Raw genomic sequence first — 12,440 nt, 5'->3', positions numbered from 1 at the left:
CAACGGGCAATAGTAGGTTTGGTGACAGACTGTCCTTTGCAAGCACGCCCGTAGGCCACAAACAACTGGTCAGATTTGCGAAAGGATTGAGTCCTGCTAATGTAGAATTTTAGACATCTCTTCAAGTCCAGAGAGTGTAAGCTTTGCTCCGCCGGGGTTTGTGGATGCGGGAAAAAAGTCTTTAAGAGCACTGGTTCGTTAAGATGGAAATCGGATGGCACTTTAGGTATAAAAACCGGATTAGTGCGGAGGATGACACAATCCGATCTGAATTGAAGGAACGGAGGCTTTATTGTAAAAGCGTGAATGTCACTGACTCTGCGGGAAGAGGTCAGAGCAAGGAGGAGGGCCACTTTCCAAGTTAAAAATTTGACATCCGCTGAGTGGATAGGTTCGAAGGGCGCCTTCATAAGCTGAGCCAGCACGATGTTCAGGCGCCACGTGGGTGGAGGACGCCGAATGGGCGGGAACATGCGGAAGAGACCCTTGAAAAATTGTTGTATGACTCTGGATGAATAGAGAGAGGACGAGCCATCTTGTCGGTAGCGAGATATTGCCGCTAGAAATACCTTTAAGGTAGAGTGTGATAATCCAGACTGCGCTAGTTGTAGGAAGAACGGCAGAATGTGTTCTGGAGGAGCGTGCACAGGATGAATGTGGGCGGAAGCACACCAATGACAAAATCGCTTCCATTTGAGCTTATACGTTTTCACTGTGGATGGAGCTCTTGCCTTAGCTAACACCTCCCTGCAGGCTGGAGGAATGTTCAAATGAGCAAATTCAAGGTGCTCAGGTTCCAAGCCGACAAGCTGAGAGATCTGGGATTCGGATGGCATATCCGACCATCGTTCATTGTGAGCAGATCCGGCTTCAGGTGGAGAAGGATGGGCTCGCGTTGGGATAGGAGAAGCAACTCCGAAAACCATGCCTGCCGAGGCCACCGTGGAGCTATTAGAAGTACATGGCACGGTTGTTGTCTCATCTTCCGCAGCACTCGTGGAATCAACGGAATCGGCGGAAAAGCGTACGCAAATATCCCGTACCAATTGATCGAAAGGGCATTTCCGCACGACCCTTCGTGGGGAAACCAGCTTGCGTAGGACTGGCATTTTGCATTCTGCGGGGTTGCGAAGAGGTCGATTGTCGGGTGACCCCAAAGGTCGAAGACGAATTCCAGCGTCGGTTGATTTAACTCCCACTCGTGGGTTGATGATGCTGACCGACTGAGTGCATCCGCCAGAGTATTGGAAATGCCGGGCAGATGAATTGCTTGTATCGTCATCTGATGGAGTATGGCCCAACTCCAAATCCTCTGCGCCAGACGGGAGAGCAGTGGAGATCTCGTCCCGCCCTGTTTGTTCAGGTAGTGCATGCACGTGGTGTTGTCCGTCTGAATGAGGACTGACTTCCCTTGGAACTGCAGGCGGAAGGATTTCAACGCCAAGAAAATGGCCATCAGTTCCAGTCTGTTGATGTGCCAGCAACGCTGAGCCGCTGACCATAGGCCCTTGACGGATAGATCTTGAAAATGTGCGCCCCAACCCTCCATGGATGCGTCCGTGGTAAGGACGAGTTCTGGGGTTGACGACAGAAAGGATGTTCCTGCTGCGATGTTGGCAGGACAAGTCCACCAATGCAGCGCTTGAGCCATGCGGGGTGACACCACGACCTGATCGTTGAAGGAACCGGAAACCTGGCGCCACTGCTTGTCTAACTCCTCTTGGATGATGCGACTTTTTAGTCTGCAGAGAGGGATCAAAGCGATGCAGGAGGACGCCATTCCCAGAAAGGATTTTAATATGCGGACTGAAACTGACTGCTTTGCTGCGATGGAGCTCGCAAGCTGTTGAATCCGTTCCTGACGTTCTGCTGAAGCGAAGGCCATGGTTGTGCTCGTATTGATACAAGCGCCGAGAAAAGTCTTGCACGTAGTCGGCGTGAGTTGAGATTTTTGCACATTGATCGACAACCCCAGGGACTGAAACAGATCGAGACAGCGCTGGGTATCGAGGGCCGCCTGGTGAGAGGATTGAGCTTTGATGAGGCAATCGTCCAGGTAGGGGTATATCTGAATACCCTCTTGTCGTAAGTGAGCCACCACCGGGGCTAGGAATTTTGTAAAGACCCGCGGGGCTGAGCAGAGTCCGAAGGGTAGGACTTTGAATTGGTAGTCCCTGTGGCCCACTCGAAACCGTAGGTATTTCCTGTGGCGTGGTAGAATGGGCACATGGAAATATGCGTCCTGCAGATCGATCGTTGTCATGTAATCCTCCTGAGAAAAGAATTGGAGGATGTCCTTCAATGTGAGCATCCGAAAGGACTGAGTCTTGAGAAATTTGTTGAGCAATCTGAGATCGAGGATCGGACGCCATTCCCCTGATTTCTTTAGTATGAGGAAAAAACGGGAATAGAATCCCAACCCTCTTTGATATTTCGGAACCACTTCGATGGCACCCTTGTTTAACATTATTTGGATTTGTTTGAAAAGTTCTCTGAGATGGGCGGGTGGTGGCCCGGATGGCGGTGTGCGTGGAGGAACCTTCACAAACTCTAGGGCGTGGCCCCTTGAAATTATATCCAGGACCCAGCGGTCCGAAGTGATTAAGGACCAGGTTGAAAAGAACTGGGAGATTTTTCCTCCAACGAGAACTAGAGGACAACTGGGAAAAGGAAGTACTTTCCGTACAGAGTCACTGCTTCTTGGTTGAATTTCCTCTGTAATTCGACTTTCCTCTGTATGACTTGCTATTTTGCTGTCTGTAGGACTGCTGCGGTTGTGAATAGTACCGCTGTTGCCCCTGATTGTACGAGCGGTATTGGGACGAGGAGCCACGAAAGGATGATGATGAGGAGGTGCCGCGGCCGCGCGCACCTCGAAAGGGCTGCTTCTTAAACTGTAGAGTGCCGAGGGAACGAGCCGTATCCGTATCCTTTTTAATGGTTTGCAAGGCATCTTCTACATGCTGGCCGAATAATGACTCCCCGTCATATGGCATGTCCAAAATCTTAGCCTGGACCTCTTGCCGAAAAGAGGTTGACCGAAGCCAGCCCTGTCTTCTTAGGACGGCTGCTCCCGCCAATTGGCGAAAACCGGTGGATGCGATGTCAACAGAGCAGTCAATGATCTCGGATGACGCCCTTTCTCCCTCTTGCAGGATTTTCTGAGCTTCCGCTCTTGAATCCTCCGGTATAAGTTTGACCAATGCAGCCATGTCCGACCACATCTGTCTATCATAACGGCCGAGGATAGCCAAGGAATTCGCAGCCCGGACCGTTGTTGACGCCATGGTTGAAAACTTCTTGCCTATAGCATCCAGGCGACGGCCGTCGCGGTCCGGAGGCGCCGACATTGGAGATGATGGATTCTTGGAGCGGCGCTGTGCCGCTTGTGTGATCACTGAGTCCGGCTTAGGTTGAGACACCAAGCAGGCTGGGGAAGAATCCGGAGCTTTATATTTTTTCTCCAGGCGTGGGAGCACCGCCGGAATAGAATTAGGTGTCTTCATTAATTTTAGGCCTTCATTCCATATGAAGTCTATGATTGGCACAGCTCGTACTTGTTTCTGAGGTTGGGACTTGAAGTCATATAAGAAACAGTCCTCTTCCCTGACCACCATGGGAAGGTGAAAGCGTTGTGCTGCTCTCTCCATCAGCTGATGGAACCCTGTTATGTCGACAGGTGGCGAGTTGACTGGTGACCTTGGCGGTGATGCGGGCGAATTGATTTGGTAATCATCCCAGTCCGCCATAGTGTCGTCTTCTGGGAGCTCGCCCTCTTCCGTATCCGGATTGTCCATATTATCATCCTCTGCATTGAAAGGCAGTGCAGGTGTGGAGGGCGTGGGTATCGTTGGCAATATAGGAGGTGGAACCTCAGATGGCGCTTCACGTGGAGTATTTTGAGGGGATGCTGGAAAACGACGATTATAGTCCTCCAACATATATTGGAGGTTGGAAACAAGCTGCACAGGAAGCTGCATCATAGGAACCGGAGCAGAGGTATTTTGCTCTTCTTCCTGTTCATAAAATTCATCCTCCTCAGACTCTTGGCATTTTATATGGAGCTCCGAAGGACTATGAGCATCCCGAAAAAGAGACTGATCGCCTTCATCCGAATCGTCCTCATCCCCTGAGGGAAATAGTTGACGAGGTGGCCGTGGTCCAGGTGGTAACATCACTGGGTCTAGCATGGCCTTACGACGAAGCATTAAGGAGCTGTCCACAGACCCCGGTGCTGGTGTTGACATTGGCACCAATGGCATTGTCGCAAAATTTGACCCTACCGTCGTCGAGGCGACCGTCGACGAAGCAATCGTCGACGGAGCTGCCGTCGACGAGGTTGTTGCCGTCGACGGGACTGTCGTCGACGGGACTGTCGTCGACGGGACTGTCGTCGACGGGGTGGCTGCCGTCGACGGAATGGCTGTCGTCGACGGAATGGCTGTCGTCGACGGGGTGGCTGTCGTCGACGAGGCTGTCGTCGACGAGGAAGATTTCCTCTTCTTCTTTTTACCCATCGTCGACGGAGTTGTGGACGTCGACGGAAGCGCCAGCTTCCCAGTCGTCGACGAAGAAGTGAGTGGTATCGTCGACGAGACAGTTCTAAGAGACACACATACTATCGTCGACGGAGAAGACGTCGACGAAGTCAGTGTCGTCGACGAAGGATATCTACTCGATACCGTCGTCACCGTCGTCGACGAGGCTGATGAAGTAGCCGATCTCGTCGACGGAGGGGCCGTCGACGGGCCCGTCGACGGTTTTGAAAGTTTCTGACTGGAAACATGTGCTGACGGAGTCACAGGCGCCTGAGAGCTACGTCTCGGGGGCGCAGACGTGGAGACAGAGACCTTGCCTGTAGACACTTCCTCAAGGTGAAGTCTCTTCTTTTTCAGAAAAGGAGATGGCAAGTCCTGGACACTTCCACGCTTTGAGGAGACTCCTGTTTTGACAGAGGCTACACTTTCCACCTCAGAAAGTGGGTTGTCTGTGTCCTTTAGTTTTTGAAGCCATATCAAAAGGCGACCTTCTCTATCTTTCAAAGTTTTGTGAGAGAAAGTTCTGCAGATCTTACAATCAGCCACCTTGTGATCAGGATACAGACAATAAATACATTTCTCATGGGGATCCTCAGAGAAAAGTCTTGACTTTCCGCAAGATGAACAAGGACGGAAAAGAGATTTCTTACTTGCAGACATGATGAGAGATAAAAAACCTCAAACCAGAAGAAGAACTGAGCAGAGCTCAGGGAGACTCCCTTCACACGACGTGCGGTAGAAAATCTGAGGGCCTGAGCCTCTGAGGAGAAGGTTCTAGAGGGTGCTAGCGCCTGATTGGCTGGAGTTTGGACTATAAAGTGACAGTGATATGTTAGCAAAGTGATTCTTTTTCTCAATGCTTTCCTATGTCTCAATGCTATCCTATGGTATTTTTAACTTGATATGTTATTTGAACTATATATATATATGTTTATTTGGGTATGTATATACTCTTATGTGGTTAGGTATGTGTATATGTATATATACATGATACTTATTGCTTTTTATATATACCGTGGGACTCCCACTTCGACGACGGGGAATATTCAAGCATGTGAATCTATGAAAGACACCCCAAATACTGGAGAATCTCTACGATCATTATAGTACCCCTCTAGAGAATCTGATACCGCGCTTAGATGGACAAACTAGCGTCCATATGTAAATGGTGGTCATGAACAATTCAAACTTTCAAACATATTGCGATCTTGGTACTAGATCGAAAGGGCTCGAAAGAAATCAAATCACATGCCGATTTCGCCAATTGCCGTTGGAGGCTGGATAAAGAGGACAGGGAGCCTATTGCTGTATGTTTTAAGAAAAGGGGAAATTGAGGTACCAAAGGTGGTGGGCAAGATTGCTTTGAATTATAAACTTTCCGAGGCTAGGTTGGCAGTGTTCAGTGAAATAGATGGGTTAGCACTTCAACGCTCCACTATTCAAAACCTTGTTAGCGAGGCTGAAACTCAGGGCCATATCACCAAACATGAGGAAGCCTTCTTAACGACCAGTAAGGGTATTATTCCTACACCAAAGATAGCAGAGGCTTTGCCGAAGCCCAATGGTGTAAAGTTTCAAATATAATGGATGTAGTAACCTGAGGTACAGACATGGTTATGTTGAACTTGTTGGTACCTCTACAGAGCACCTCACTAGATCTCCTAGCACAACCATCAGCAGGAGAAGCCAACTTTACCATCTTAGGCGATTTCAATTTCCACCTTGAAGCTTACAACGATTATGATACTTCAGCCCTACTATCAGAATTCGACTCCATAGGACTCTCCCAACTAGTAACCAAGCCCACTCATTTGGCCGGACATACACTTGATGGGTTATTCACAAACAACAAACAAATTTCTCTAATAAATGTTCTCCCTTTAATTTGGACCGACCACTCCGCGGTCCTCTTCAACATTAACACCAAACTTAATACCCACAACCATGTCAATCCCCTTCCCCCCACGCAGTTTAAAGCCTGGGGCAGCATCTCCCCTGAAGATTTATAATCGCACTTGTTATCCACCCATCAACACTTACCGGATAACCCTGAACAGGCAGCCAGGCACTACACACAATGGCCCCACACAGCCTTTGACACCTTGGTACCGATAAAAAAGGCCTCTAAAAACAGAAAGATGCCATCCGGCCCTTGGTTCTCGGAGGCACTAAGACTAGAAAAGCAGAAATGTAGAAATTCAGAACGACATTGGCGCCGAAATTATGATAGTACCATGAAGACACGCTATAAGGAAGCATTGTCTAATTATAAAAATCATTTAATCACAGAAAAAAATAAATTCTACTTGAATCAAATTGAAACATCTCAAGATTCTGTGAAACAACTATTCAAAGTCGTTACTAAGCTCTCAGGACCAGAGACCAGTTCTTCTATAACCCCTACACAAATCTTCTGTGATTCTCTCGCTATATTCTTTCAGGAAAAAGTCACTCACATTTACTCCAATTTCTCAGCCCTTTCCTCTATAAACAAACAAATTATCACAACTAACGTAGATTCATTTTCCACTGACCTTTTAGCATCACACACCACTAACTATACCCCCCTCATTCTTAGAATTCAGTCAGATTACTACAGAATACATCATTGACCTCATATCCACCTCCAAATCTGGTTCCGCTAATGACCCCTGCCCTCCTAGCATAATAAAACTTATACCGGAGGCCTTCGGATGCATACCGAGGCACAAGTCACATTAACGGGAATCATGGTCTGATCCCAAGTACCACAAACATATGGAGTTTGGGCTTGGGATGGACATCTGTCCCTCGCAATCCCTACAAGGCTTAAAGCCTGAACATTCTGGAGACATCATACTACTGCAATAATCTTCTATCAGGAATATGTACGACTCCCTGGAGAGAAAGAGCTCCAAGTCTGTGTTGTGTTGAAGATATAGGAAAAAGAGATCTGACATTGTTGTACGCGGGGTGGGTGTTATATGGCTTGGTGATTTCATCTGCTGCCACTGCAGCGTCGATATGTAGCAAGCGCCCCTACCAGCGATGTGAGAGCTTTGAAGTTTCCAGATCCAGACTGACATCTGGGATAATTTTGCAGGTGAGGAATGTGCATATAGAAGTATACATCGGAAATTTAACTCTCTACTTACTGGTACACCATGTTTGATAAATCCTGCTCGTAAGATACATACCTACTAAATTTCGAGGCACTTGAATCACATCTTCAGCGAATTCAAGATAACTTCTGGCCTTTTTCACAGCCTCGTGGTCCTAAAAATGAAAAATACAGTGCACTTTTTAACATATTTCAGTGTTACCTTGAAAGGATTTGCAATGCCATACATGCTTTACTGTACCTCTCCATAGATATGAAATGTGCACGAATCTTCATCCAAATCTATTGCAGTAACACCTGGAACTTTTCTAGCTTGCTGAATAGTAGCACCGTGAGTTCCAATAGCCAAACCCATTAAGTCTTCTCGAACAACAAACTGTTCATGAAATCGCGAAGCCAGCTGCCTTGAGCTCTGAAAAAAAATAGCCCAAGATATTTTTGTTCTGTCAATAACAAAAAAAATCATTGTAAACCATTTGACTTTTTGTTCTCTCAGAACACACAATGAAAGAGGCATGTTTAAAACAAAATCACTTGTTCACAAATTAGCAGCATCTTCTAAACTAATACACAGTATTTTGCCAAAGTTGATCGGACACAAAGTTAAGACTAAGCCTGAATACAAGTTAAAATATATCTTGACAGACACATTTTATTACAGCTAGAACTTACGTAAGGTGTTAGACCTGACAGACCTTAGGTTGGTGGTCCCCCTACTTACCTCCTGTTGTCGAAATTTGTTTTTGTTGGCTTTGGGACTCTGTACACCTCTGCTCACCAGTGCTAAAGTGCTTGTGCTCACTATTTAAAACTTTCGCATACACCTGATTGGCACATACAATGAACTTATAAGTTCCTAGCAAATTGGTACATTATGTACCCTGGGCCTGTAAATTAAATTATACCAGTGGGTCTGCAGCACTTATTGAGCTACCCACTTAAATAGCCTTCTAAAATATATCTCAAGCCTACCATTGCAGCCTATGTTTAGATTGAAACTGTCAATCCCATCTGGCAAAATAAACCTTTTGCCAGGCTAAGACCTGCCTTTTCAATGCATGTTAGTCACCCCAGTTGTAGGCCATAAACAGCTTATAGGCCAAGGTGCACTGTATTTAAAAGATAGGGCATGTTTTCTTTTTTTTTTTATTAATATTGTACGCGCAGGGGTACTGCTACAAAAACTTTCCAAATCCAGTCTGACGACTGGGGATATTCTAAGGTAAGGAATCTATCACTAAGGTGTGTCTTTCAGATAGTAGGTGTAATAGGTAACAGGTGGAACAACCCAGCAATCACAGGGCCTCCCCCTCCATCAACAACACTTTTTAGTCTCGTCGTGGTACAGTAGAACTCGACTATGTAATCATATTTCAAATACAAATGTACGGCTGTTGTGGCTTCCCTCCGCCATATTACATCAGGCTGTATATATGATCAAACCATCTTATGAAAAAACACTAAACATAAGAACACTAATGGGAAAGGAGGATAGGAAGGGAAACAGGAGCCACTTCAAGGTAGGAAAGAAGTCACAGTGGCCAAGCGTTATGAGACAGAACCCTGTCAACTGCCATAGAGGTGCTCGTCCTGACTATAAAGAGAATTGTTTTACAGTATGGGATGCAACGGATTCTGCCTGCAAATCAAATCACAGCTCGGGTCAAAGTCTACAAATGCATGACACACTATTAGTCCGGAGCAGGAACATCCAAGGTGTCGTCCAGGGTCAGCAGCCCCTGCAGCTTACATAGCATTGAATTCCACGCATCAGAAATGGGGAACTTACGCAAGCCCAACGCATACACCCGCACCAAGGAAACCGCCTCCGCTTTCACCCAATTCAGCATGGATAAAAACCAAGCCTTCATCGGCGAGGGCTCCTCCTCCTTCCACTGGCGTGTAATTAGGCATTTGGCCACAATGAAACCCAAACCAGAAATCTAGTGGATGCTTTATGCTTTTTGTTTCTTGGAAACACTCCAGTGACGCAAGCTTCCCAGGTCCGCGGCACCTCCTGGTCTGTGCTAGTGGTCAGTGCCACAAGTATTTCCTCCCATTATGTATGCAGATCTGGGCAGGACCAAGGCATGTGTAATAAGTTGACATCTATCAGCCTACAGCGCGGACAGCACGCATCTTGACTATGAAAATATTTATTTATTTTGTCAGGAGAGAGATAGGCCCTATGGACAATGTAGAACAGAACCAGTCTGAAAAGAGTGTTCTTGTGGACCTCTCTGAGTATGCTCCCTGATCGATTCTGCAAATCACTTCACCAGGTGGCGTCCGGTGCCCATCACATGTACATATTCTAGGAGGAGGTGTGTTGGTGGTTCCTGCTCAATGTCCCACCACCAACGCCGCTTCGCAGCCACCCAGGAGGCATGAGTCAGAAATTGGCCAGGGGGAACCCCGTCTTCATTCACGATAGTGAGAAACGGCCGTAATACACCCTCTCCGTCCAGATCTCCTAATGTAGTAATACCAGCTCCCACCCAGTCTGAAAGATCCGTGCCCTGTGCTGGTCCCTGTGCTGTTGGCATACTCAATATGGGCACAACGGGCGCGTATGGTGTGACATGTTTAGTAAGATGTAGCCCCCTGTGGAAACATTTCTGCGCAATTAGTAAAGGAAGCGGCTTGTATGATTTTTTTACGAGGGTGATATATGGAGAGGATCCTATCCTGAGAGTTTGGCGGGTCACGCTCCGCCGAGTCAGCTAGATGCAAACCCTCTACCCATTTTCACACCCACAGAATTTGGGATGCCCAAAAATAATGTTTTAGGTTGGGGAGAGCCAGCCCGTCCCTGGCTCGCGACAGATACAACTTCACCAACGCCACTCTGCACCACAAGTTTTTCCAGATAAAGTCTCTCATAGTTCTCTCCAGAGAGCGAAAAAAAGACACAGGTAAGTAAAGCGGTAGGTTAGGGAAATAATAAAGGAGACGCGGCAGCATGACCATTTTAATTAACTCAACCCTGCCTATAATTGAAACGTTAAGCGTCTTCCAAAACTCAATCTGAGACTTGAGTGCTGTAACCTCCCTAGCTACTTTTCTAAACTGTGATACTTGAAAATACACCACTGAGAATGCTGAACATGTCCTCTCTTCCTGTCCTGCCTATGCAAGACCCAGGCAGAGATGGATCAAACCGGTGTGTACTCTCTGGGGTGTGAGGGCATAGTGGGTGGCTTACTGTTATTTGAGATGGGACACTAGCCAGGCAGTAGCATTTGGTGTTGGTCGATACCTCTATAAAGTATGGCTACACATGAAAAAGCAGGAGGAGTTGTTTTAATTTAATATGTACTTTCTTTTATTATTGATTAAGTCTATTACACATGTCGAACAATGTCCCTGGGTTGACGTGTTGTGGTTACTGCAGCACCATGCTTTTTAATGGAAACGTGCTAGCTGCTATATTTTATTTTAAGACCAAGTTCTTTTTTATGGTCAATTACCTGTTTAATAATGAAGGGCTGTGTTTGGGAACACTTCGCTTTTATCTGTTTGAGTTGATCTTTCTGTCTGTAAAAATGGTTTTATGACCTTAACTATTTTAAAAAACCAAACCTTATTTGGCAAATGTCATTAATTGTTTGTATATAATGTTTTTACATGCTTTTATGGTTTCAAGCACTGAAATAAAGATGAACTGAGATAGCCATATCAAACTTACACTGGGTTTCTTGAGGTGTCGAGGCCTATAGAAGCGACTTGTCTAGGTAAGGTTAGAAGCAGATTAAAATGTTCCTGAGGTGTGCTGCCACTACTGCCATGAACTTCAAAAAAGTCTGAGAGCAGATTGACATTGCCCACCAGAAATATCAAGAATCTGGGATGCTTTTAAAAGATGGGAATGTAAAAGCATGCATCTTGGAGATCTATGACAAACATCCAATCCACCTGATGAAGTTAGGACATCTGTGGTGAAGTACCAATATGCAATCTTCATGCACTTGTCAGTTATCGTGAGGTCTTAAGTGTGATAGAATTCCTGTTTTAGCCCTTTCTTCTTTTTTTTTTTAGCAGAGTTTTATATAGCGCGAACTTGACCCGAATCCAATCAGGTATCAGAGCGCTTTACATAGCACCAGTCACGTTACATGAGGACACACGTTCATTTTTTTTGTTTGTTAGGCACGGGGAGATTAAGTGATTTGTCCAGAATCACAGGAGGTTTAGCGTTGTTACCGAGACTCGAACCCAGTTCCCCCAGGTCCAGGGTCGAGCGCCCTAACCGTTAGGCCAACTCCTCTCCCCAACTCTCTCTGAACCGAAAATAGCATGAGTAGACTCTCATCCCTTTCTGGTACATGGGTACACGGTCTACGGTATCTTTAATGAGGACGGTGCTGATTTTCAAACAAAGCAATCTAGATGACACTGAAAAGATTTTTGTGGTGGACTAGACGTAGGTGGCGTCTTCAGTGTAAGGAATAGGCTCACATGAATATTTGGAATATATTGTATTTTTTGGAGCCTAGTGACCATGATACATATTACCTATAACTAGTATTATATGACATACCGGTCCTTGAAAACCTTCCATCCTTCTTAAATAGAACTTCTGTCCTCACCATTCCAGGTGACATCATAGTCAGTGTCACCACATCCATCATCACATCATTTAATTTCCCCCCGAAATAATTATTATTTTCTTTTAAATATTTCAACAATGTTCAATTAGTTCTCAGGTCTTTTCAAAACTCTTTCAGATTTTCTGTGCATCTGCTCATTTTGTTGACCCTTTGATTGTATATTTTCTTGTTCAATGCTTGGTTTGATTTTTC

The 12,440-nt window shown here is 46.0% G+C and overlaps 1 protein-coding gene across 8 annotated transcripts in view; it reads right to left on the bottom strand.

Annotated features, from left to right (window-relative positions):
• The window catches only part of FMR1 (fragile X messenger ribonucleoprotein 1), a 491,218-nt gene that overhangs the window by 255,152 nt on the left and 223,626 nt on the right, over window positions 1–12,440 (bottom strand). For all 8 annotated transcript variants that reach the window (XM_085607992.1, XM_085607991.1, XM_085607997.1 and 5 more), the window contains 2 exons: window positions 7,880–8,050; window positions 7,715–7,793 (listed from right to left, as the gene is read on the bottom strand). In XM_085607992.1, coding sequence (XP_085464118.1) covers window positions 7,715–7,793; window positions 7,880–8,050 — 250 coding nt within the window. The remainder of the gene's footprint in view (window positions 1–7,714; window positions 7,794–7,879; window positions 8,051–12,440) is intronic.

The sequence above is a fragment of the Triturus cristatus genome, chromosome 5_2 (assembly GCF_964204655.1).
Source record: "Triturus cristatus chromosome 5_2, aTriCri1.1, whole genome shotgun sequence".
Taxonomy (NCBI): Eukaryota; Metazoa; Chordata; class Amphibia; order Caudata; family Salamandridae; genus Triturus; species Triturus cristatus.
This window is presented reverse-complemented; position numbering and strand designations above follow the sequence as displayed.